Source organism: Durio zibethinus, chromosome 2 (genome assembly GCF_047325235.1).
Source record: "Durio zibethinus cultivar Kanyao isolate XHJ-2024 chromosome 2, ASM4732523v1, whole genome shotgun sequence".
NCBI classification, from domain to species: domain Eukaryota; kingdom Viridiplantae; phylum Streptophyta; class Magnoliopsida; order Malvales; family Malvaceae; genus Durio; species Durio zibethinus.
Window position 1 is genome coordinate 1,429,391 of NC_143163.1, and position 26,627 is coordinate 1,456,017.

Here is a 26,627-nt window from a genome sequence, read left to right on the forward strand (position 1 = left end):
CTCGGAATCTCAGCTTAAAGTCACGTTAACGTAACGTCATGTAAGGAAATAGGAAACGTAGAGAGTGGAAAACCAACGGGCGCCGAGTTTGACTGACGTCTCTATGGCTGCCATGTGGAAAAATTTGTCAGTGACAAAACGAAGAAATTTCCTTTGATTAAAAACTTTTCGAAGAGTCAGATCCTTTGGGGTCCAGACATTAGAATTGTCACCGACTAGAAAAGTGACAAAAAGTTCCCAAAGATTGAAAAAATATAATCTGACCCTTGGAAGTGTGTGTGGAAGCAACGTGTTGCTTACTGTTTCTGTCAATGTTTTTTAGTGCATTGCTGACTCATAGTTGTGATTTTTTCTTTCTATGGATGATTAAATCAATTGTCCCACCTAACAATTCCAACCCAGCAAGGAAAAGATTGAAATCCATGCCACACCACTGTGCTTTTTCATGAATATTTTACTTATACAGTATATCTTGAATCTGGAAATGGGTTTTTAGCCACACTTTTCAAAGTTTTGTAATAAAATAATACTAATATAGATGATTTTCTCCTTACATACCATTTTTCACCTATACAATAATAATTCCTTTAAATAAACCCACGAAATATGATGTTTTGTTTCTCAACAAGATGACAAATCTTGAATGAGAATCCCATTCAATGCCAGCCCTACATGAAGGATAACATGAAGTCTACCTGCCAATATTCTCAAATGACTAGTTAGACTTTTTGCCTCTAGTCTGAGAAACAACTAACAACCCACACAAATATAATTTCTCAAAAATTAAATTAAATTATGTAATTTGATTCATTATTATTCTCATTTTTTAATTTAATAGTTATTTAATTTAATTTAGATTCAAAGTGGCCCAAGAAGCCCAATCATCACAAAACCCAATATGTGAGGCCTCATTTTGTGAACTTGACCCAACAATTTCAAACGGACAAAGCCCTTTCTAAAGAACAGCTGTGGGTCCAAAAGAACTACAAATCCAGGGTTAGAATAAGGTAACCTTGAAAACAAACAGACCATAGGGTTTTTTTTTCGTGCCTTGTTTAAGGTTTCATTCAGACTAGACGGTCTCGGTTTTATTTCACTTGTTTCGCTGGAAGTTAAAGAGAAAAATGTTGGACATCAATTTGTTCAGAGAAGAAAAGGGTTACAACCCAGAGATCATTCGTGAATCCCTACGCCGTCGTTACGCCGAAGTCGGAGATGTCGACGTCATCATCGACCTTGACAAAGTCTATCGCCAATGTAATTACCCAATCCGTCCTTTCATTTTCACGTTTCGATTTGTTTTTCTTTTTTTTTTTTTCTAATAACAAATTTCTCGTACAGTGTTATATGAACTTGAAAATCTGCGAAAAGAGTTCAACAAGATCAACAAGCAAGTTGCTCAACTTAAAATTGTGGGTTTTTTTTCCTTTTTTTTTTTGGTTTTGTTTTAAACTCGTGATGGGTTTTTTTTTTTTAACTGCATTTTTGTGTTGGAATTGATGTGGAAAAGGCTAAGCAAGATGCATCAGAGACGATTGCGAAAACAGAGGAGGTTAAACAGAGAATAGCTGAGAAAGACGTTGAGGTTAAGGATGCTTGGGCTGTTTTAAAGTCTAAATTGGAGAAAATTGGGAACCTTGTGCATGATTCGGTTCCTATCAGTGACGATGAGGTGAATAACGCAGTAAATTTTATTCATTTCGGTGGTTTTGAATGCTTTAATCAGAGTAATGACTTATCTTACAAAAAATAATGCAGGCAAATAATGCTGTAATTAGAACCTGGGATGAGAAGCGGTTGGAGCCTAAGATAAAGAACCACGTTGAGCTTGTTGAGCTTCTTGGGATTGCAGATACAAAAAAGGGTAATACACTTTCCATGGTTAATATGCTTTGTGTATTTAAAGTGAATACATTGCTTATTGGTTTTTAAGATGTGAAAATTCTCTATTTAAGCTAATGTGGATCCATTTTTTGATAAATGGTAGAACTGTAGGCTGTATTTCATCTTGAATGGTTTTATGCATGAATTTAGCTAGCAAATTGGCTTGGTTTGTTTCTTTGTTGAATCATTTTAACTGAAATTCCTTCGTCTTGTACTATAGGTGCTGATGTTGCCGGAGGTAGAGGTTTCTATCTAAAAGGAGATGGTGTGCGTCTCAATCAAGCTTTGATCAATTTTGGGCTAGATTTTTTGGAGAAAAGGGGGTACACGGCATTGCAAACACCGTTCTTCATGAGAAAAGATGTTATGGCCAAGTGTGCTCAATTGGCACAATTTGATGAGGAACTTTACAAGGTAACATGTGGAAATTGTTTTGGAAATCTTTCTTCTTTCCATGTACTGGGATGGTCTTGATTTCTTTACAAGTTCAAAGTTTTAACTATTTTTGAGAATTGAGATGGTTTAATTCTTGATATTGACTTTACTTCCTATCAAGGAAGTATTCTCCTTACATATTAGGAAAAAGAAACAAAAGAAAATGGTTATTGTTCCTTATGGTTAAGAATGCGTCTTTCATTAGCCAGACATTATTTTACCAAGCATTTCATATTGTATAAGAAGAAAGCATGACTGGTTTCGTTGATGTTCAATAGGTGACTGGTGAAGGTGATGACAAATATCTTATTGCAACAGCTGAACAGCCACTCTGTGCTTACCACTTGGATGATTGGATCCAGCCCTCAGAGCTACCTATAAGGTTCTAATCATGAAAAAGAAGCAAGGTGCCTATTTCTAGTAAAGGATCTTTTTGTTGCTTTTTTTATGAAAATATTTTTTTGCCAGATATGCCGGATATTCATCTTGCTTCCGTAAAGAAGCTGGTTCACATGGTCGTGATACTCTTGGAATTTTCCGGGTTCATCAATTTGAGAAAGTGGAGCAGTTCTGCATTACCAGCCCAAATGGCAATGATTCCTGGGACATGCACGAGGAAATGATTAAAAACTCTGAGGATTTTTATCAGATGGTATAACTTTTATGAAATGACTGAACATGAATAGTTCCTGTTTTTTCAACTAATCTCATTTGTATCTATAATTAGAACTCTTTGAATGTTGGTTTATCTGTATCAATGAACCCAATCAGGCTAGCTTCATATTTGTTCCCATGCCACCTGGAAGGGGTTATCAGTGGACAATCTTTCTGGTTTTTATTGTGAAACAAACCCATGTTAAATTAAGAATGTGGGGTCTTTGCCCTTCAACTTAAAGTGGTGCTAGGTTGTCTTTTAATAAAAGTTCACCATGCATGTAAAATCTTCCTCACTCGATATGGTATAAGAAATAAAGTGCTATTTTTTTGTTAAAACTTACATTTTTCCTTTGAAGTTTTGAGGCTGAAGAACCTTTATATGGATTGTGTGAATCTTGTTTTGTAGCTAAAGCTTCCTTATCAAGTTGTGGTGATTGTTTCTGGTGCTCTTAATGATGCTGCTGCCAAGAAGTATGACTTGGAAGCATGGTTTCCAGCATCTCAGACTTACAGAGAGCTGGTTTCCTGCTCAAATTGTACAGATTATCAATCAAGGAGACTAGAAATTAGATATGGGCAGAAAAAGGTTGGTCCTGTTGGCTTGTCTTGTTATTTATGAGTAAAGTTTTAAGCCAGAATACCAACAGCAGAGTTAAAGTGTGTAGGAGATAAACATGATTCATACTTTTTTTTTCTTTTAATAAGAGTAGAAATCAGTTTAGCATTAATTTAAACTTTAAAGTACTTTTATACCTTATTATATATCAACTAAAGTCCTGAGTTTACTGGTTGAAACTTTGGTTCATGCTTTGTGATTGTTTTCTGTTGCAGAACAATGAGCAGGCAAAACAGCATGTTCACCTGTTGAACTCTACCCTCACAGCAACAGAAAGGACCATGTGCTGCATCCTTGAGAATTACCAGAAGGAAGATGGTGTAGAAATACCCGAAGTTTTACAGCCATTCATGGGTGGGAAGACCTTCCTGCCTTTCAAGACGAAACCAGCTGCTGAAACTAAAGGGAAGAAATCCAAGTCCTAGTTATGTGGCTTACACAACCACTGGTTACAATTAAAGGAACAAGTGCTCAGATTGGCTGAAAACTAAATTTTGTTACTCCAAAATTGTTGTCTACAACCTTCAACGGCAGAGTACACCTTTCAAATGTTTTGTAGTACTTTGCAGAAGAAAATTCCAGCCCTGATACTGTGATGTGCATGTTACATGATGTTTCAAGGTGTTGGAATTTTATAAATTTGGTTTAGTTACGATATCCCATTTTGATCAAGAATAGGAGGATGATATCTGAGGATTTGCATCAGCATTGTAGTTTACACTCCATTGAATGTTTTCTCTCTGATGTACGATAAGGTCTTTTTTTCTTCTTTCTGGAATACTACGACTACGTTTTCTGAAGCTCTTGCATCTTCACATTATGCAATTGCTGATAGGCGACCGTGGACGTTTGCCCCTTATTCTGTGAGTCAAGGTGTAGGTACCTTGTTTGTGTGTGTTTTGTTTTTATATATTTAAAGTTATAAAGATTTATATCTAGATCACATTTTTTTATATTTGAAGTTATCAAGATTCAAACTCGATCACTGGAATTAAAAGTTTAGTATTTTATTAAAGGATCAATTGTTGGCGCTGGGCATTCCATGACCAAAGAGGAAAAGAATTTTGTGATAACCTGTAGAAATTAAGAAAGAGGTCTTGGTTGAGAGCTAGAAAAATGTTATGGATGCTGATAAATATAGTTTCGGATAATTTTGTGTTTAGACATCATTATTTTTTTCCTAATAATACCCATAGAATTTACCACTTGTATCACCGAAACAAGTAACAACTGCAAACATCATTAGTTTTTTATTAGAAAAACAGACATCTCAAGTTTTTTATCACCCTGGAAATAAACCCAAACCAAGTTTTTGAGAGCCACATTCCTTTTGCGAGTAGAGATAGGATAAGGACTTGGACTAGTTTCCACACAAACTAAATTTCGAAGAAAATATGTGTATTTACGTCAACTTCACCTTTATCTCTTCTTTTGCTTTTCTGTTTAAATCCATTCATTTTGTGCACGTAGAACCATAATATTACACCCACCCTACACTTTAACCCTTACCATATCTTGGAAGAGAAATCAAATGGAGTTTAGTTCAGAGGCTAACCAACGCATTGCCAGGATCTCAGCCCATCTCCAGCCTCCAAATCCCCAGGTTCTCTTCTATGTTATCTCCTTACAGCTACAGGTACAAGTTTCAATGAGTAACGTAGCTTTTCCTGTTGTTTGATGTATTTTGTGGATTGTAAATGACAGATGGGGGAAAGTTCTGTTTTGAGGCGAGCTGACTGCAGAGCAAAAGGAGGGGCACCGGGATTCAAAGTTGCTATCTTAGGTGCAGCTGGAGGAATTGGCCAGCCTCTTGCAATGTTAATGAAAATGAATCCACTTGTTTCGGTTCTTCATCTTTATGATGTTGTGAACTCCCCTGGTGTCACAGCTGATCTCAGTCACATGGACACTGGTGCAGTGGTAATATTTCTTCTCCCGTTGTTCTCTTCTAAAGACTTTAACAGTTATTCAACACAAATTTTCTAGGATATGATAGACTAGATGTTCTTTGAATGAAGAGTGCATTATCATGTTAATTCAGAAACATTTAGACATGTAAAAATTGATATTCATTACAGTGAAATGTTCCTTTTGGGTTCTAGGTACGTGGTTTCCTGGGGCAGCCGCAGCTTGAAAGTGCTCTAACAGGCATGGACCTTGTGATCATACCTGCTGGTGTTCCGAGGAAGCCTGGAATGACGAGGGATGATCTTTTCAACATTAATGCTGGAATTGTCAAGACACTTTGTGAAGGAGTTGCAAAGTGCTGCCCTAATGCAATTGTTAATCTGATCAGCAACCCAGTGAATTCTACAGTTCCAATTGCAACAGAGGTTTTTAAGAAGGCTGGTACTTATGATCCAAAGCGACTTCTGGGAGTTACAACTCTAGATGTTGTGAGAGCAAACACTTTTGTGGTATGTTGAACCATATAATGTAATGGTTATGAGATAATCAATGTTTTTATTCACCATTTCATTGCATCATTGCATTCCTAATTTTCTTACCAGGCCAAAACATGCCATATCATGTATTTAATTGCTCATGGAGCACTGCATTTCTAGTTTTCACTTCTTACATAAGCATCTTTTTTATGTTTTCGTATAGGCGGAAGTTCTGGGACTTGATCCAAGAGAAGTTAATGTCCCAGTTGTTGGAGGTCATTCAGGAGTGACAATTTTGCCTCTTTTGTCACAGGTTTTCAACAAAATCTATAAAATTCACTTGTTTTCAGTTCTGATAAACTGTTATCAGTTCAATTTACTTGATGTCAATCTTTGCAGGTTAAACCTCCCTGCAGCTTCACCCCTGAAGAAACTGAATACCTTACAAATCGCATTCAAAACGGTGGGACAGAAGTTGTTGAGGTATAATAATGTTTTTCCTTTTCTCACAGAGCATGCAGAATCAATAAATAAAGTTAGAACAAGAGGATTCCAAGTTCAAACCTCAGAGTTCAGGCAACCAGTATTAGATTCACATGGACCTATCTATTTTAAGTTGTCTCAGTTTCACAATCCAAATTGAAAAATTCAAAATTGAGTTGCATCTTTTCACTTACGCAGGCAAAAGCTGGGGCTGGATCTGCTACACTGTCAATGGTTGGCCATCTATCTTCACTCTAATTTGTACCAAAATTTTTATTGTAAATTTTAATGGATAAATACAAGCAACTTAAGGGAAGGCTTTACATGTATAGGCATATGCAGCTGTCAAGTTCGCAGATGCATGCCTCCGAGGCTTGAGAGGAGATGCAGGAATTGTGGAATGTGCCTTTGTAGCTTCCCAGGTACCCTCTTCAAACATTTATTTCACGCCAACATCTTCTTGGTTTAGCATTTTTCACATTTTTTTTTATAATCAACATACTCTTATCTCAATCACAGGTTACAGAACTCCCTTTCTTTGCAACCAAGGTACGACTTGGTCGTACTGGAGCTGAGGAAGTCTATCAACTGGGGCCTCTAAACGAGTACGAGAGGTATAGATACAAATATATTTTGTGTTAGAAATATAAACATGTTTACTATTTTAAGTACTGGTACCAGATTACTCAATTAATTCATGTTTAATTTTTAACAGGGTTGGTTTGGAGAAAGCAAAGAAAGAGTTAGCAGGAAGTATTCAAAAGGGTATTGCCTTTATCAAGAAATGAATTGGTGATGAGCGGATCTCTATTATATAAGCTGCTTAAATCTGTTACAGGGCTTTGTATATGTTTTGGTACTTTGAAGAATCTGCTAATATTTAACAAAACCACTGCTGCATCAATTGAGATCGCATGATGATCTATTCATTTTCTGGTTAATGTAGTCAATCTCACGCTTTAACACCTTTTACCACAGATTCTCCAAGAAACCATCCAAAACTGAGAACTAGTTGAGAATTATATACTCAGTGAATGGGTAGCGATAAAGCATCTTTAACTTTATTAGAGTTACAGCTCTTCTAACACATCAGAATCACAAGAAAAATTAAGTATAATTGATTCATCTCATCTTTAAAGTTTCTTTAACAAGCCAAAATCTTAACCCTTTTCCCTCTTTAACAATTTACAAGGTGAAGGGATTGGAAGGGGGATGAACAACAGGAGTTGTTGACAAGGTAATGTTCCCTGTGAGCACACTTGGTGCCACAGTATCCTCCACAACAACAGGGTTAACCTGCACCACTCTCTCTGGTATAACTTTCTCACCATCAACCTTAGCCAATACCTCAAAATGCATCCTCACTGTCTCAGGCTTTGTCCTCCATTCAGGAAAACCCTCCAAATCAAACCCATCTCCTTCTTTCAACTTCTTCTCAATCCCAAAACCAATCTTCACAAATGTCTGAGCAGACACATCAGCCTTCAATAACTTAAAGGAACCTTTCTTGTTTGCCTTTGGGCCCAGTACAGATGATAGCAGTGTCTCGAAACCAATCAAATTGGCATTGGAACCATTGATGGAAGCAAGAGGCCACATTGTAGCGAAGTGCTTTGGGGTTAGTACTGTAGCGGCTTCTTCTTCTAGATCAGTAGTGGAAACAGCATCCATAGCCTTAGTTTTAGACATTGACGACAGTTCCACAAGGCCAGGAGCAAGTCGCTTAAGCTTCAACTTATTATTTGAAGATGAAGACGATGGGACAGCAAGGGAAGTTGGGCCAACAATGCGGAGGGAGAGGATTGGAGCCTCTTGACTGCGAGAAGCATGACGAAGATGCTCAGCCAGGGCCATAAGGCCAGATGCAAATCCATTTTGTGTTCGGTTCAGAGGTAATGGAAGATCAATAGGATGTCGCAGGCTAACTGATCTCGCACCCTTGACAGTTACCACGGCACCATCAGCTAAAATTACCTTCTTCAAGACGCCAGCATCCACATCATGCTGCAGAATCAAACCAACATCAAAATCAATAAATAGACTTCAAAAAATTATATAAGCACAACCCAAGAAGGGGAAAATCTAAATTCTCGAGACAAGAAAAAACTCTACCTTTTTTTTTTAACTATTTGACTGATTTTTCCTTCTTAAAAATTTTACTCTGCAAATTCCCTAAAACAAAATCCTAAACATATCCAATTCAATTAGGGTTCCTTCTTTTTTAAAATTTCCAACTTATTTATGAATATTGTGATTGCAAGTTACAAGATTCCCATTATCAAAACTTCAAAGAACAAACTTTTTGTTATAAAAAGCGGGGAAAAGATAAAACTCACGGGCAAGGAGATGCGCATATCATTGCCATCCTGAATCCAGAGTTCCATCGGCCCAGCCAGCTGAAACGGGGCTAAAACGGGTAACCCATTATCTGATATCCTCTTATGCTCCACCAACCCATTTTCAACTCCGGGTCTAGCTGGGTCTTCAACCCTAAAAATGGGCAAATCAACGTACTCCCATCGGTTCACATCCTCCAAAAGCTTAAAAGGAATCACCTTCTTATCGATTTCAACGTCGAATTCATATGCCACTGAATGGCCCACAAGGGCATCCCTCAGATCAAAACCTGAAATCTTAAAATCATCGGTTTGGAATCCAAATCCCTTCACAATTGCTTCTTTCAAATCCTACACCCAAATAATAAAAGCCCATCAAATTATATTTTTGAAAAACAAACAAAAAAATTCAATGAATTGCAAAATAGCAGAAGAACGCTTACAGAAAAGGCTTTAGGATAGGAAGCGGAAACCAAGGCGTCGGAAGACGATAGAATCGTAAATAAAACGAAAATCAATGACACGATATAAGATGAAGATTTGGCAACCATCGTCGTCGTCCGTCCACCGACACCAACTCCGCAGAGGAAGAGAGAGATTCGAATTTGGAGGAGAAATTTAAAAGATTTTGATTTGATTTTTTTTTTATTTTTATGGACGTAAGTCTTAAAAATTGGTTTTTTATGGGGTTTAAATATAGGAGGTTTCTAGATAATGAGAGGTGGAGGATCTAGGGAAGGTGACGTGGAGTTAATGACCAATCAGAAGAGAGGAAATGATGCGAAACACAAATGCGATTGGTCTGGCTCTGTTGGCATTATTCTAGCCGTGTGGGGCCCGTCTCCATGTTAAGCGGGGTGATTGACCCATCTTCGTGTTAAGCGGGGTGATTGGAAAAGGTAAAGAAGCGAACGACGTCGTTCGCTGGCCATCTCCGTGTTAAACGGGGTGATTGGAATAGGTAAAGAATCGAAGGACGTCGTTCGCTTGAGTAGATAAAAAAATTGAAAAAGAAATATAATTTTTTGGCGTCGCCCGGACTCGAACCGGAGACCTTCAGTGTGTTAGACTGACGTGATAACCAACTACACCACGACACCATTAACGCTACTTTGGAGGATCCATCTCTCTTCATTTATGATACATGGATGCACTCCAAGCTATCCGGAGAATGATGGATATCAATTATTGCCCTTTAAGTCTGGTGACAGCTAACCCGATTAAACTCTTCCTCCCAATCTATTCAACTGGCAGAGCTGAAGCACATCCTGCCATATACATTCGGAAAACTTACACCCAAAGAAAAGTTATTTCTGAATTCCTGCATTCATTCATTTATCTTCATTCCCCATGATTGCAGTCAGTCCTTGGTAAGCAATCTGTTGAGGATAGGATAGCCTTCCAATTAGACACCATTGCATGGTTGGCACTATGAAATGGAAACCAAATCAATCTATCCCATCCAACCTTTAACTTCTTAGGTATCTAATACCTGACTTCTGTCCCACCCTGCTGTCCAATGAACTGAAGCAACTTCCTCCAGCCAGCTATTTCCTTGAGTAACTGAGGCCTGCCTAATGGTCCTGTCTTTAAGAATATCGGCCTGGATCCATGCGTTCCATAAGGAAATTTTGCTCGACAAAATTTTCGTAATAGGCCTTAGTGGATTCTTTTCTGTTGGGACCAGCCCAACCTATGCCTCGGCTCCGTTCAAGCATAACACTTTGTTCTTCAGTCTTCCCCAATGATAATAATGATTTGCATTTCTGGGAAATTAATAATAATTAATTAATATTGTAAATCTTCATTTTTTAAAATATGAGATATAAAACTTAATTTATTATTGTTATATAAATAAAAATTAAATATTATATGAATATAACTAATGATTTGTGTATTTTTACTCTCGTATGCTTTTCTTTTTTTACAAAAATATGGTAAATAAATTTAAAATATTGATAGATTATCTCAAAGAAAAGTTCCAATATAAAACACTTAAATCCAATTATTAAAATTTAATTTTTAAAAATTTAAAAGCAAAAATAAATAAATAAATAAATATTAATCATATTCATCCCTTTCGGATCACTCTTCCTGTCATGCAAATATCACGTTGGATTTAACATAAATTGAATGACATGAGAGGGTTGGGTGATGGCTTAAAACCAGAAGTTAAAACAGCAAATAGTAGACACGTGGATGCTTGTACTTTTCTGTATTCTAGCTTTGACAACTAGGTATTCAAATTCAATTTGGCAATTGCTTAAATAGTGAAATTTTTAATAATTATCAATGATTTGATGAAAAAAAATGTGAAACATATCTAACTTATGTATGTAAGATCACATCTCGTCGTTGTTGTAGATTTCTTTTTCTTGAATTATTTTAATTTTAAAATGTAATAAAATAAACTACAGTACAACAACGAATCATAATTTTTTTTTTAAATTGATAATATAAAAATTATGTTCAAATAAATATTATAGTAAAAAAAAGTTTGATATATTTTTTATTTACGCTTTACCTTGTTCTTTGTTTTCTTTATTGGAGAGTCTCCAGGTGTAACGTAACTTGTTGGTTGAATCAGATGAGCTATAATTAGCATAATTTTATTCATGTATTTCTATTATATAGTAAATATGTTAAATTATATTATGAGCTACTAAAATGGAAGCAAATTTCAATGAACAAATAGTGTTTGGATAGATCAAAGGAATCATTGATAGACAAGTATAACACTCAATTGACGGAGTCCAAGGGTTAAAAATGTCCAATTGTCCAGGCATCGTAGGTCGGTTCTAGCTACTATTCTCACATCGCAGCGAGTTCATTTGATTAGTACCAACTATATATTTTAATCATAAATTTCAACCCGTGCTCTCTTTTTTAATGGAAAAAGGTTTGAAAGAGGAGTTGCAAGAATGTCTTCTGGGTTTTGGCATCATGGTAACGTGGTTATTGGTTAATGTCTTCTGGGTTTTGGCATCATGGTAACGTGGTTATTGACAGGATATAAATAATCATAATATTTGATGAATAATTTATGTACAAATTTAATTTTTATTTATTAAAATTAATAAATACTTATGAATGATATTTTAGATTTAATAATTAAACGAATAAATCACGAATCATTTATATTCGATTTGTTTGAATTTTAATTATAAGTTCATTTTTTTTATGATGGATGTTTTTCCTTTTGAACTTGTATGAGTTACTGTATGGGACTTGTATTCCCACTAGTACTCTTTGTTTTTTCTGCTTCAACAAAACAGATTGACTCATCAAAATTTTTTTTAATATATTACTGCTATCTCAAAATACTTATCATATATTAATTTTTACGAAATTTAAAAAAATGATTTTAATGTGTTTAATATTAAAATTTAAATTTTTTATAAAATTAAAATTTTATAATTTTTAATGTTAAAAAAGTAAAAAAAAATCATAAAATATATTTTTAAAATATAAAAAAATAAAAATTTAGATATTTAAAAAAAATAATTTTAAAATTTATCTTTAAAAAAGTAGTCAGAGGAAGTAATTGGTATGTAACTTTTAAAACAAAACGAGTTGAAGTTGTAGCATGTAGATGTCAGTTTCACTAACCTGATTATGATTCTCAATTCCAAAAATAAAAAATAAAAAAAATAATTGGACGAAAGACAGTTTAATGGGGAGATAGGCAGATCTTTCGGACAATGGAGGATAAGATCAGGATCTTTTGTGGGGTCCGAGGTTGTACTGTATACTCCTGTTATTAAAAAAAATAACCAATTAAACATTACACCGGCGGCAATAATCACAGCCACTGTTATAATATCTCTATTTATGGTCATGATTTATTTTTTTATCAAAATTTAATATTTAATCTGTGATTGGCTGAATTTGTTTCAATATTTTTGTTAATCTTATGTCTTAAAATATTGCATATTTTTTTTTATAGGTTTAAAGTTATCCTAAACAATTGTCTGACAGGATCAAAGAAAAGGAAAGATTAATATGGTAAATGTAGAAATCCTACGTTAGCTGCAGTTTTCAACAGAAAACGAAAGTACAATGTCAATGAATCTGCAAATGAAAACATGCCAAACGCTACCTTTTAAAGCGTCTGGTTTTGTCCTTTGCTCAAGGCAACTTGACAAACATAAACAACTATGGAGTAGTACAACCACCACATCATGTACCACCTTTTTAGGGTTCTTCCAAGTCATGCCAAGCTTTTGTGAGCCTCGAATTGATTCGAATTGACGTCTTGCTTTTACAAATTTTGGATTTCCTCAACCACAAACATTATCAAAATCCAGGAAAGAACAAGGCAAATGATTTAGATGAAACTGTAGTTCATTTTTGTTATTCAAAGTACTATTACAACACCAGATAGCTAGAAATTACAAGGAGAAAGAGGCTCAGGATTCAGGAGTCCTCTAAGTCACTGAAACAAAACAGAACACTGCTGCAACAAAGGCCAGTTTGTCCACACACCCAAAAAAAGAAACACATTTTTTTCCTTTTTAACCAATTTAGGTTAGAAAGGGATGCATCATATATACATGTTCGGTTGAATTTTCAACCTCCCGAAAAAAAAGCCCAAATGAGCTGAGATGAGATCAGCCTATAAAACAAGAAGGAATTAAACATGGTCAAACAGTAGGACCATGCAAAAGATTGACTGAAAAGAACCGTCTTGCAAAAATGAACCTCTGATCAGCTAAAAGTGGCTTGATGGTCTTGAGTGGTGGGATCATTAAAATGCCAATTGATTCGGAGTGTCTGAAATTATGCGTACAAGGGTATTATTACTTACTTTTAAAGCTTATAGTATATGATAGATTGATAGTTAAAAGGGTGATTTTTCAGATGAGCAATTTAAGAACTGCTCGTAGCTTCTTCACAAGATCCTTTACTGTCATGCAGAATTCCATATCCATCTGAGAAAAAAAATGGAGATTATTGAAGAAAAGTAGATGAAATAATGACTTCTCATTATTTTGTTTCAAACAAACATTCACTTGTCATAGAAATTTTAAATACCTGAGCAACAATAGTTATGTCAAGAGCTGAACTCCCAAATGTCATGACATTGCTATTGATGATTGTAAGGTGACACTGCTCGATTTCAGACATGATTTTCTCTGAAAGTCCTTTTCTTTTCTCAGAATGAATTCTTACAAGAACACTTTTATCACAAAATCTTGCTTCAATTTCTGGTAGTGGCTCATCAAAGGGGTAACTGAAGTTTTCATCCGAGGAAAAGTCTTCATTGTCATCGAATAGTTGAGATTTCTTCACAAAAACTACTGATTCCATTGATTTCTTCCTAGTCTGCTCCTCAAGTGTCTTGACTTTCTCCTGCAGTTGTTTCAGATACTTGATAGCATCTCCAAGCACAGAAGCCTTGTCCATCTGCATCGCATTGCAATATAAATCAGAAATTGGATTGGCATTGGTGTAACTAAAATTCAAATTAACGAGAAGAAAAAAAAAAGAACAATTGATAATTTACATGTATACCAGTAATTACCTTCTTTAAGCCAGGAACTATAGCAGACAAAGCTATGAACTTCTGGCTGAGCTTTTCTCGCCGTTTCCTTTCTGCCATGATATGATCTTGTGTCTGAGAAATTCTATTGCCTGTGCTAACCCTCTTAGCTCCATGGCAACCCTTAAGCACATAGTTTTGGCTTCCAATTAAGGGATTTTGAGAAAACAAGAAATCAGAAGGAAAGGACTCCATGCTCTTAGAACATGATGCCTCTTCTTTAGGCTTCCAAATGCCCACTGAATTCATGTGGTTGGAACTGGCAAAGGAAAGAGTATTTGGAGAAAAAGCAGCTTGAAGGTTTGATATATCATCTGCATCAGCTTTGCATGAATTCCATGCGACCGGATAGTAATTAGAGAAAGAGTGCTGCAAGTTCTCTCCAAACGCAGCCGCCAGAGGGAGGACGCTGAGTTCATCAAGAGAGTTCATATGCCAGTGCTGATTGAATAAGTTAGGATCCTCCTCTCCCTGTGGATTTGAGATTTAGTGACTATAAAAATAACATTCTTGAATACGACAAGTGTTGCAGTAATTCATGCACAATTAAGAAGATATGCCTATATATAGCAATGAATAATATGAACCAGAGAGTTCAAAAGAGTCTTACCAGTTCAGGTAACTCTCTAATTGATGAAATCTCCATTGAAGAATCCACTTTCTGATAGAAAGAGCCTGTTGAAGTACCCTGGCAGGAACAGTCACCCAAAGATATGAATGATTAAGCTTGTTCACTTATGTTGCTGATGAGTTAGCACACATATTTCGCAAGGCCTAGAAAACAAAACCCTTTCGAGGATTAAGAACTAATTGAATGAACAAAGTATGAAAGTAGGATTCCCCCATAGGGAATGAGAATATAGCTGTAACCTGAATTCTCACCCTTTAATGATAGCTAAAGCTTTTCTAATGTCAAAAAAACTCCTGTAAAGCAGGAATGCCCAATCAGCACCAACTTTCTTCCAACTACTTTAGAGCTCTTGCCTGTTATATAGTCCACCATTACCAGTCTCACAGGGTAGATGATGTGAAAAGACCATTGACATTTGACACACTCAATGAAAACCTATACTTCTGTAGATTAATGACAACTTAACAGCATATATTACATCTTAATGGTTGTTTTTGCTGACAAATAAGCCTCATAAACAATCCCTCTTTTTGTTGTTTTGCAGACTTTTTATGAGCATCTCCAACCAGTCATTGAAAATTGATTCCAACGTTCCAAATAAAATTCCAGTGATCCCAAAATTAATTATGGTCCCAATCATTCAAGCCAACTCAATAAATTACTAATATTTTTACACGAATGAAAAACAAAGGAAACAATGATGATAAGCCAAAGCAAATGAGCAATGGTCTTTCACATGAAATTCATGTGATTGAAGATATGGCTTATATTTGGCCCAACATTACATTTTTAGTTATAAGTTGATGACTGTTTTTCCTTCAGAACTTTCTGTTGACTTCTTTGTCCTTTAAGCCAATGGGGTGATGATATCTGTCCAACATTACTGCACTAGATATGTACACTACACCAATAAAGGTATAGCTGGGCCAATGTGGCCCGTCGAATCGACCCATAAAGTTGTCGGCTAATGATCAAGATCAAGACGACGCCCCATGAAGCTTCAAAATTTTCAGCCATAAACTATGATTACATCATACATGTTTACAACATGAAAACAGTAACAATGCTACCAGAAACAAGACTAAAAATGAGATCACCAGCATGGAAGGAAAGATATAGAATTCCAAATGAAACCGAAAACTCTGTTTTTCTTTGAATAATAAGGCGTTTTTGTTTGTCTAGGGCTAAACAAGCATCGATGGTTATCCTGCAACCAGCCTGTTAAATCAATGTCTCAAATCCCAAACGGGAGTCGGGAAACATATGTCAAAAATATTATTTTAAGGAAAAAATAGCTCGTAATTACGTTAACAGAACTTGCCCTTAATTTAGCATTGATTAAGCTTGAAGCTCAGTGTTAATCTTTCATGTCCCTATGGCACAGTCAGAAATAAGAATTTTTTATACTTGCTCAATTATTATTATCTTCATCATGGTTCAGCCCCATGTCTAATTTCTATTTCCTTGTTGAATTTCTGGAATATCGATGCCCAATGATTTAAAGGAAACCAAAAAAAAAAAAAAAAAAAACAAGAATGAAGGAGGAACAAGAATTCAGCTTTGGCTCGTGAGTTAATGAACCTTCCTGGAAGATACCTTCCATGGCATTTTCATGTCTAGTTGTTGGCCAGTGCCTCCTGCCTAGTCTGCCCCATTATTAAGGACAAGAATGTCTATTGTCTTATCTTGTTGTGTTTTTCTTGAACAGAAGAAAATCCCATTTCTTATCGGCCAAAATTATGAAGAAAAGAAAGGAGAGGGACTCACTTTCTTTTTGATATTTGCTAAAAGCTTTTTTTCAATTCCCACTTTCCATTTCCAAGTTTCTATACTACAGAATCCATAAAAGAAAACAAGATTTTCTATCCTATAGGAAGCAGCTCTTCAGTGTTTCTGGAAGCATATTATTGCTTTTCACATCTATAGTAGTTTAGCTTATTATTATTATTATTATTAAAAAGTACATAAGAAGTCAGAATAAAAAAATAAATTATAAATATTAAATTTTAACATTTAATTTTATTAAATATTATTTTTAAAAATGATTGCATGTACTAAATCAATTAAAGTTTCGTTTGAATAATCATGAAAATTGATTACGATGAAATTAAAAATAATAATAAAATTTATTATAAATAAGATTGAAAAAAATTATTATAATTATGATTAAAAATTATTTTTTTAAAAAAATTATATTAACTTAATTTTATTAAAATTGATATTTAAATTTAAATGAAAGTACGATAAACTTAATTCTATTATATCAAAAATGTCATGAGATACAAACTACTACTAAGACTCTTTCGAAATTTAACTTTAATTTGAAATCATATTTTTTAATAGGTTTAAGATATATTATTATAAATTTACGACACAACTCTCATTTTAATGAATTTGGAGTTTTTTTATAAGAAAACTTGGGGTTGGAAATTTTTTGGCTAGTGGGTTGGGATGGTAGGGTTTGATTTTTTTCGAAAAAAGTATAATAATTATTATAAATTTATAAAATTTATTTAAATTATAAATTTTACAAAAAAAAATTAAAAATACTATATAAATTTATGGTTACAAAATAAATTCTTTGTTTAAGTGGCCATAATCCAAACTTTGATAGTTTAAAAAAATAATTAATTGAGATAAATATGTATTTTTATTAAAACAAAATTTCAAATTATTTATATTCTTTTAAAATAAAAAATTTGTGCCTCCAAACATATTTGAGTAAAAAAAATAGTAAGGTATTGGTATAATTATTTGTTTTATTTTCTAATTAAATTTTTAAAAAATACACATTTACTATATGCTTAACAAAAATTATATAAATACTATTACAACAAAATTAATAATTAAATAAAAAAATTTTATCTGAATGATTGTATATCCCGTCGCATAGCACAGGTAATTTTTTAATGTGTAGTATTATATTTTTCATTTATTATATTTACAAAATTTTAAAGAAAATAAAAGGAGAATTATTTTTTAAAAAAATCAAGATCATTGTCGGCCACACGACACACCTTCAACACTCCCCAAAGTTCAAGTTTTTTTTAACCGTCGAACTCCTTCTACTCGTATGCTCTAGTAGTTACGGTTACGATTTTCTCGGGAAAAGCTTTTCTAATATTTCCCAATTCTCCTAAGAAAACAAAAGCCCAGGAACTCAATCGATGGCAGTTCCCAAACTAGAACTGAGACCCCTCGGAAACACGGGCCTTAAACTCAGTAGCGTGGGCTTCGGAGCTTCCCCTCTCGGCAGCGTCTTCGGTCCCGTATCCGAAAGCGACGCTGTCGCCTCCGTCCGCGAAGCCTTCCGCCTCGGCATCAACTTCTTCGACACCTCCCCGTAATGCCTACTTTCTTGAATTTAACAAATTGGGGTTTTTTTAAATTTCCTTTTTTTTTTTTTGGATAAATGATTAAATTTTTTCATCCAAAACGAAGTAGATAAAGTCTACTTCAAAGAATCAAATTTCTTTTTTTTTTGTTTAATTTTTAATGAATTTTATTATTTTTTTGTTAATTTGAAGGTATTATGGAGGGACATTGTCAGAGAAGATGCTGGGTAAGGGACTTAAAGCTGTAGGGGTGCCTAGAAATGAATATATAGTTTCAACAAAATGTGGGAGATATCGTGAAGGTTTTGATTTCAGTGCTGAGAGAGTAACTAAAAGCATTGATGAGAGCTTGGAAAGATTGCAACTTGATTATGTTGATATATTTCAATGCCATGACATCGAATTCGGCTCTCTTGATCAGGTCCTTAATTAAGTAATTAAATGGTTTATTATCATTGTGATTTGATAATATCTGTATAAAAGCCTTATTATCTCAGAATACAGGACTACCAAATTTGGATATGCCAATTGTCATGTTTTTAGAACTTGGTATGTCAATAGACATGGATCCACACTTGTTGTTAATTCAACAGAGCTATTATTATTAAAATGTGGACCCATTTATGTTATATGATTTGTTGGGTCTAGAGCTGATGATGTGTTAGGAAGGATTTTGTCTTGCAAATCTGATATGAAATGAAAGGTTGGTTAATTTGATTAGTTTGTTCATGGTAACAGATTGTGAATGAGACAATTCCAGCTCTTCAGAAACTGAAGGAAGCGGGGAAGATTCGTTTCATTGGTATCACGGGATTGCCTTTGGAAATTTTTACTTATGTGCTTGATAGGGTTCCACCAGGCACAGTTGATGTGATTTTGTCATATTGCCATTATAGCATTAATGATTCAACATTGGAGGATTTATTGCCTTACTTGAAGAACAAAGGTGTTGGTGTAATAAGTGCATCTCCACTTGCCATGGGACTTCTTACTGAGCTTGGTCCACCAGAGTGGCATCCAGCATCATCTGAACTCAAGGTGAGACTTTTAGGCATCAGATAAGATAGAGCAGCTGCACTCTGCAGAATGCAAAACTATTTATGCATTCTTGTCCGTCTGATTATCTGGTATCTGAAAATGAAATACCCTTATAATCTGTTGGATCTAATTGATGTGTGAATGGAGGGCTTTAACCTGAAAAAGTTTTTAGGGGGAAAAAGACAAATCATTAGTACCTACTTTAAACCCTTTATAGGATATTTATAGGAGTGACAATTCTTGTTATGAAAATTGATTTCAAATATAATTCAATCAAATAATTGTCAATTCAAACACCTTCCTTGAAGTATCTGCTATTAGTGCAAGAAAGAATTGCCAAGATCCAAGATTATATGCACGTTGATTTTTCCTCACTGACAAGAGCATGGTTTTCTGACCTCTGGTGGTGTTCATGTGAAATAAGTGGATGGAGATTTTGATGCACCATACTGCATATTGAATTGAAAGTTGCAGTACAAATCTTCTGGTAGTTTCAACTTTTACATCAATGTAAAACTTGGAAACATGGTTTGCAGGACTGCATCATAAGTTGAGAGATTATATTTGGCTTCATGTTCTCTTTGGCTCTAGCTATGATGTAGTTCGTTAGCACCACAACACATCTAATATTTAATGCTTCAAAAATGTATTCCACCATGAACTCACATTATCTATTTAATTAGTCATTTCCATAGTTCATGTGCTTGAATATAAGCTTCAGTATATCTTCATAAGTTTGAGCAGTCATTGCTGTGGAATTTGTTTCTTTCTTCAGTCTGCCTGCCAAGCTGCCGCTGCCTATTGTAAAGAGAAAGGGAAGAATATTTCAAAGTTAGCTATGCAGTACAGCTTGTCAAATAAGGATATTTCGTCAGTGCTGGTTGGCATGAACTCAGTTAAACAGGTTTTGGTTCATCATTTGACTTAACAGCCTCCTTTTTCCGAAATCTGTTTTATGCCTGCTAATAGTATTTCCGTACTCAATCATTTAGCAAAATAATATGGATAATCCAACTGCTTCATACCTGTCAAAACACGGTTATATATATATATATATATATATATAAATTTTGTATTTTCACGAGTTTGCTGCTTGAGCTGTGAGTAACGTACAGTTTTTCAATAATCAGGTTGTAGAGAATGTCGCAGCTGCTACAGAAGTTGCACTTTTTGGGAAAGATCAGGAAACTCTATCCGAGGTCGAAGCAATCTTGAAACCCGTGAAGAATCAGACATGGCCGAGTGGAATTCAACACAGCTGACCAATATCCACCTGTATTTTATTTTCATATGCATATTTCCCCCACATTAATTATTGATTCACAATTTGTGAAACGCGTTGAGGAGTGGGGCAACGATATTATTGCTATGATACTACTATTTAGACGACAAATAATCTCCATGCCTACGGGGATGGATCCATTCCAGGTAATTTCATACTGTCAGTCTCAAGAGTATGATTGAAATAATAATTATCCTAATTTTGACTATTTCCCCCCCTTTCGGCCCGCAATTCTTCAGTTGTTTTGGTCATATATGCAGTTATATTTTATATTTCTCCATATTAGTTTGGTTGATCATAATCTTTGAGCGCATGTGTTGGCAATGACAGTGGGTTAACCCTTCTGTTCCCATGAAACTATTTTTATATGACAAACAGTTGGCGGAGATCTTCCAAGGTCCAAGAAGACATCGACTATAGCAATTGATTGGGCAGGGTTTTGTTGTTGGGTTTAGGGCTCTGATTCTGACCATACCAACTGGATCTTTGAAGAAGCCATGTCCGAAAAATCTGAAAGAATTCATTCTAAATTCAAAAATATTATAATTTCGGGAAAAAAGATTATAGGGGTTTAGGGTTTATTAATAATTACTTCAGCTGGTATTTGCAGAAGCTCTTTGACTATAGTATAATGAAAACTTAAGGTCCATATTTGAGTCTAGTTATCCTATTAACCTTCTTTATCCAACAATTGCCTTTTTTTTATAGTCGTGATAATTTTAAATACTAAATAATATAATACAAAAATACTTTAAAATTTAAATGAAAATGATATATGAATTAAGTAAAAATAAAAAAAAATGAATTTGATGTATCAAACCAATTATAACAAAATAGATTTTGTGTTTTGTACATATATATATATATATTATATAGCAATATACGTAAATAAATTTGTCACATAGACGTTTATGTGGATAATTTTTTTTAAATGACACATAAGATAATTTTTTAAAAGAATAAGATATTTTTTTAAATTACAAATTAGATAATTTTAAATTTATTCAGATTATAATTAAAAATTAAATCAATTTAGAGATATATTTTCTAAAATTAAAATTATGGAATATGGAATTTATTTTTTTAATAAATAATTTTAGTTGTTTACTAAATAACCCTATTTAAAAATTTATTTAATTTTCAAAATCTTTCAAACATGTTTAAAATTTATAAAGATTAAGTTTATCCAAATCTTTCAATAATTTTTTTATCTTGATTTAAAAAATTATCTTTTTAAAAAATTTACATAAGATATTAAAAATTTAAGCAATTATTTTATGTAAAATTTTGAAAATTCAAAATGTTTTCTTCTTAAATATTTAAATAATAAGATTATCAAAATGATTATATTCATTTGAACTATAATTATCAATTTATATTTCAAATAAATGCAGAAAAATTTAATATTATCTATATCACTTATTATATCCATTTTTTATTTTAAAATTTAATTTAAAAATTATCTATTTAATCCTAATTGCCATTAAAGAGATTTTTTACAAATTTAGAACTACAAATGTAATCTAATATATATATATATATATATATATATATATATTATAACAACATATATAAATAAATTTGCTACATGAATGCCTATGTGGACAACTTTTTTAAATGATATATAGGATAATTTTTTAAAAGAATAAGATATTTTCTTTTAATTACAAATTAGATAATTTTAAATTTATTCAAATTATAATTAAAAATCAAATCAATTTAGAGATATATTTTTTAAAATTAAAAATATGAAATATGAATTTTTATTTTTAATAAATAATTTTAGTTGTTTATCAAATAACCTAATTTAAAAAATTAATTAATTATCAAAATCTGTCAAACATATTTAAAACTTATAAAGATTAAGTTTATACAAATCTTTTAACAGCCATTTTTATCTTGATTTAAAAAATTATCTTTTTAAAAAATTTATGTAAGATATTAAAAATTCAAGCAATTTTATGTAAAATTTTAAAAATTCAAAAATTTTTTATCTTAAATCTTTAAATAATAAGATTATCAAAATTATTATATCTATTCGAACTCTAATTATCAAATTTATATTTCAAATAAATGTAAAAAAAATTAATATTATCTTTATCACTTATTATATCAATTTTAAATTTTAAAAAATTAATTTAAAAATTATCTATTTAATCCTAATTGCTATTAAAGAATTCTTCTACAAATTTAAGATTACAAATGTAATATGTTATACATCATTTTTTTTATTTTTTCAATAATTTTTTTAAAGGTATATTATATTATTATTACAATTTATTTATTTTTTTGTTTATAACTTTTTTCTGAGATATATTTTATTATTATTAACATTTCATTCTTATGAAAAAAATATTTTTTAAAAAATATTTCTTTTACATATTTTTTAATATTTTTCATATTTTGTATAATAATTTAGTCAATACTACTAAAGTAAAAGTATATCAATACTTCTTTTATTATTTAATTTATCATTTAATAATATATATTTTAATTTTTTTAAAAAAGATATAATTTATTTTTATTTGTTATAATCTTAAAGGTGTATAAATATTATTATAAACAAAAATATCTAGAAGAAAGATATTTTTTTTTCTTATTGTTTTTAAAAAAAATTAATTTTTTATGACAAATCTATATATATAAAATTTATATATTTGTGAATTTTAAAATTTTGAATATAATTTTCTTTTAAAAAATAATTTATATATATATTCATATTAATAAATAAAAATATTTCATACATCCGAGTTATAATCTAATTAGATATAAAATAAATAAACATAAATATTCAATGATAAGAAAAATTCTGATTTTTTATTATAAAAATTGTTTATCCATAAAAAAATAAAAAAAAAGGAATGTACGAGAGCATTGAAAAGGTAAGCCACTCAACGCAAACCACTTTTGCTCAAAAAACTCGAAAACCAACCAAACTCCGTAACACTTCCTTAACTGATTGAGAATCCACCACAAAAAATAAACCAACCATGGCAGCAGCAGCCAAAGTGATGGCCGTCGCCAGTAACTCGAGCGCCGCTGCCTCTTCCTGCTTGCTCCTTAAAGCCCCCTTCGCATTGAAACGCGGCAGCAACGCTCTTACCTTCACCACCGGCAGACGATTGTCGAAGAGGTTATTTTCTTGCAATGCCATTTATAACCCTCAGGTTCAGATCAAACAAGAAGGCCAACCCGAAACCCTTGACTACAGAGTCTTCTTCGAAGATTCGGGCAAAAGGGTATTTTTCATTTTTTTTCCTCAAAAATCCTTGAAATTTAATATATTTTGATGGTAACTGAGATTTGGTGGTGGCTTAGGTTTCTCCTTGGCATGGTATTCCATTGCATTTGGGAGATGGTGTTTTTAACTTCATTGTTGAGATACCCAAAGAATCAAATGCAAAAATGGAGGTTGCTACCGATGAGCTATACACTCCCATTAAGCAGGATACAAAGAAGGGCAAGCTTCGATATTACCCGTAAGGTTTTCTGGTTTTGATAATGTTTAGCTTATTGCTCACTTTAATGCTTGGGTTGTTTTCAGCACGAATTTGTGCTAAGATGTTTAAATTTTCTAACAATTGTGCAATTAGATTTTGCATTTCACCATGCTTTTTAATCTACCCATAGAAACTTGTATTGATTTTGAAATGACCCATTTTCTTAGAACATTGAAAATAACTTAGTTGCTTTCAAGTACATATAATAGCCAGAGAATCTTGTGTGCTAGATACCAGAGTGGTTTAGTTGCTTCTAACAAGAGCAAGTGATTTTAGGAGATGTAAGATTAGATTTGTATTAAGGCACATCAAATGGCTTCAGGTGATGAACGATCCGAAGGTCATGTGAGAGAACCAAAAACCCAGCATGGCCTCTACTTAGTAAATATGAAGTTACAGACAGAAAAAAAAAATAGGATCTTTATTTTTGGAATCCATTTTGTTTCGACTTCTTGCTATTGTGAGTTGTCGTAGTCTAGTTTGTGTCAAAGAGGTTTCATTTCTGAATAATTCCATTCATTTTCCCTCAGGTATAATATAAACTGGAATTATGGATTGCTTCCACAAACATGGGAAGACCCATCTTTGGCAAACTCTGAAGTTGAAGGAGCATTTGGTGACAATGACCCTGGTAATTTTAATACTTGTTTTAGTATTTGGTATTTCTTACAAGGCCGTTCTTTTTTGTTGTGAAAAGTAGCTTTTGAAATCTTGATTTTTTGTTTCTTTCAATTCGTAGTTGATGTTGTTGAGATTGGTGAAAGTCGGAGAAAGATTGGTGACATTCTGAAGGTTAAGCCCTTGGCTGCTTTAGCCATGATTGATGAAGGGGAACTTGACTGGAAAATAGTTGCCATCTCATTAGATGATCCAAGAGCTTCCCTTGTGAATGATGTCGATGATGTTGAGAAGCATTTCCCGGTATTTCTCTCTATACTCTGCAGGGTTTTTAAATTTTTAATTTCACCAATTAATTGATCGTGTCAACAGCAAGAATAGTTAAGCCAGGAGCTGACTTATACTGCAATTATAAGTTAGATTGTTGAATTGCTAGCTTAATTTACTATGACTACCAGCATTTAAAAACGTCAGTGTTACTTGTTATTTTAACTAGTCTTAAGCATGGTTATCTCACCTACAATTGCAAAACTTTTGAGCATCCATCTGGTGATATTTTCAGGGGACTCTCACTGCAATCAGGGATTGGTTTAGAGACTATAAGATCCCTGATGGAAAACCAGCCAACAAGTTTGGTCTTGGCAACAAGGCGGCTAACAAGGTAGGTATTTGGTTTACCCTTTTCCCTGCTCCCGAAAGGCCTGTCCGCTTCATCCTGCTTCTGGTCTCTTAATTTTTTATCTGTATGATAAACAGGACTATGCACTCAAGGTCATTACGGAGACTAACGAGTCTTGGGCTAAACTTGTCAAAAGATCGATTCCCGCTGGAGAGCTTTCACTTGTATAAACGCTACCAGGGGCATTAGAGCGGCAATGCTGTCAATTTCAAATAATCGTCTTGAGATTTTCTTTTTTTTTTGCCCTTTTGCAAGCAGGTCTTGGTAATCTCATATAAGTTGATACCAATGTATTTCTTTCTGCTTATCATTTGAGTAAATTAGAGAACTCTTTTAATTGGGGTAGCATTTCTTATTCATATGGTTGTTCTGATGTGGATAGGAGCTGAATTTTGTTGCCAAATATCACTTGTACGGGGAAACGAAGAAAACCCTGTTAATTGCTCGAACTTGATGACATTTCCATTTAAATGACTGGAAAAATCTCGATAACTGGATAGTTGTAACTGTATGATAAAATCTGCAGGTGTAATCCAAACATGTGCAAGGGGCATATGAAATTGATTTCGCAGAAAAAATTTACAAGAAAAATTGACGTTGTCATTTGCAGAATAACGCTTTGTATGATAAATTGATAGTAGTTAGGCCTCTGCCCGACAGCTTTGAACCTAATAAATACTCTACCACCAGCTGAGTTCAAGGGCTTCCAGGAACCTCATTTCCAAGGCAGAATCAGTAGAGAAAGCACGATCAACCTCCATCGTGGGATCTTTGCTCATAGACCTAGATCTTCCTTGCATCAGAAGACTGCCCTGTGCAACCCACTTTAATGCAGAGAGCTTCATCTTCAGAGGCGGTGATGGCGGGGAAGGAAGAGATGGTGAAGTTGTTTTACTGTGATGGCGGAGGATCAACATTGCAGCTGTAGGTGCCATAATCGGAGCTGAACACTAAAGAAATTGGGAATCAAATGGGTATTTTATAAATCATTGTCAGCTGTTGATACCTTATATAAAGGGAGAGCAAAGAGGCTGGTTTAGCGGGGAAGGGAACCCAGGGAAACAATCTGTGGGCCTTCAGTCGGTTTTGTTGGGATTTTAACAGGAATCAAATGGGTTCAAGATTATGGTAACTGTTCCAAAAGTGTAGCTGATTTTGACTATATCCAATTGTGACCAATGAACGTAAGCCAAGCGATGAACCAACA

General features: G+C 33.5%; 6 protein-coding genes and 1 non-coding gene across 8 annotated transcripts; 4 read left to right on the forward strand and 3 right to left on the reverse strand.

The window, feature by feature from the left end:
* Positions 1 to 1,084: 1,084 nt before the first annotated feature.
* Positions 1,085 to 4,545, forward strand: LOC111308636 (serine--tRNA ligase-like). Its single transcript, XM_022907108.2, has 9 exons — positions 1,085 to 1,257; positions 1,342 to 1,412; positions 1,511 to 1,672; positions 1,759 to 1,864; positions 2,105 to 2,298; positions 2,598 to 2,701; positions 2,788 to 2,971; positions 3,383 to 3,562; positions 3,808 to 4,545. Exons 1-9 carry the CDS (start codon positions 1,125 to 1,127, stop codon positions 4,015 to 4,017), a joined length of 1,344 nt encoding a protein of 447 aa, XP_022762843.2. The 5' UTR covers positions 1,085 to 1,124; the 3' UTR covers positions 4,018 to 4,545.
* Positions 4,546 to 5,036: 491 nt separating this feature from the next.
* Positions 5,037 to 7,400, forward strand: LOC111308638 (malate dehydrogenase, glyoxysomal). Its single transcript, XM_022907111.2, has 9 exons — positions 5,037 to 5,195; positions 5,297 to 5,512; positions 5,695 to 6,009; positions 6,200 to 6,289; positions 6,376 to 6,459; positions 6,658 to 6,693; positions 6,792 to 6,881; positions 6,979 to 7,073; positions 7,175 to 7,400. Exons 1-9 carry the CDS (start codon positions 5,124 to 5,126, stop codon positions 7,245 to 7,247), a joined length of 1,071 nt encoding a protein of 356 aa, XP_022762846.2. The 5' UTR covers positions 5,037 to 5,123; the 3' UTR covers positions 7,248 to 7,400.
* A 98-nt stretch (positions 7,401 to 7,498) lies between these two features.
* TIN1 (tunicamycin induced protein) lies at positions 7,499 to 9,462 on the reverse strand. The gene is made up of 3 exons (XM_022907110.2): positions 9,239 to 9,462; positions 8,796 to 9,146; positions 7,499 to 8,463 (listed from the first exon to the last, which is right to left on the reverse strand). The coding sequence occupies exons 1-3, from the start codon at positions 9,344 to 9,346 to the stop codon at positions 7,645 to 7,647; spliced, it is 1,278 nt and encodes a 425-aa protein (XP_022762845.2). The 5' UTR covers positions 9,347 to 9,462; the 3' UTR covers positions 7,499 to 7,644.
* Positions 9,463 to 9,821: 359 nt separating this feature from the next.
* TRNAV-AAC (transfer RNA valine (anticodon AAC)) lies at positions 9,822 to 9,895 on the reverse strand. Its single transcript has one exon. It is a non-coding gene; the product is annotated as a tRNA-Val (tRNA).
* Positions 9,896 to 12,861: 2,966 nt separating this feature from the next.
* On the reverse strand, positions 12,862 to 15,494 carry LOC111308181 (transcription factor bHLH25-like). Of its 2 annotated transcripts, none has more exons than XM_022906500.2 (5): positions 15,220 to 15,494; positions 14,948 to 15,025; positions 14,320 to 14,808; positions 13,830 to 14,201; positions 12,862 to 13,726 (listed from the first exon to the last, which is right to left on the reverse strand). In XM_022906500.2, the coding sequence occupies exons 2-5, from the start codon at positions 14,981 to 14,983 to the stop codon at positions 13,652 to 13,654; spliced, it is 972 nt and encodes a 323-aa protein (XP_022762235.1). In that variant the 5' UTR covers positions 14,984 to 15,025; positions 15,220 to 15,494; the 3' UTR covers positions 12,862 to 13,651. The 2 variants fall into 2 exon arrangements, with proteins under 2 accessions (XP_022762235.1, XP_022762234.1); XM_022906499.2 differs by having other exon boundaries at positions 14,948 to 15,111.
* A 2,466-nt stretch (positions 15,495 to 17,960) lies between these two features.
* LOC111308642 (NAD(P)-linked oxidoreductase superfamily protein) lies at positions 17,961 to 20,831 on the forward strand. Its single transcript, XM_022907121.2, has 5 exons — positions 17,961 to 18,311; positions 18,496 to 18,724; positions 19,042 to 19,341; positions 20,117 to 20,245; positions 20,472 to 20,831. The coding sequence occupies exons 1-5, from the start codon at positions 18,136 to 18,138 to the stop codon at positions 20,601 to 20,603; spliced, it is 966 nt and encodes a 321-aa protein (XP_022762856.2). The 5' UTR covers positions 17,961 to 18,135; the 3' UTR covers positions 20,604 to 20,831.
* A 2,641-nt stretch (positions 20,832 to 23,472) lies between these two features.
* On the forward strand, positions 23,473 to 25,869 carry LOC111308643 (soluble inorganic pyrophosphatase 6, chloroplastic-like). The gene is made up of 6 exons (XM_022907122.2): positions 23,473 to 23,862; positions 23,942 to 24,102; positions 24,654 to 24,754; positions 24,863 to 25,044; positions 25,304 to 25,402; positions 25,498 to 25,869. Exons 1-6 carry the CDS (start codon positions 23,614 to 23,616, stop codon positions 25,588 to 25,590), a joined length of 885 nt encoding a protein of 294 aa, XP_022762857.2. The 5' UTR covers positions 23,473 to 23,613; the 3' UTR covers positions 25,591 to 25,869.
* Positions 25,870 to 26,627: the final 758 nt, after the last annotated feature.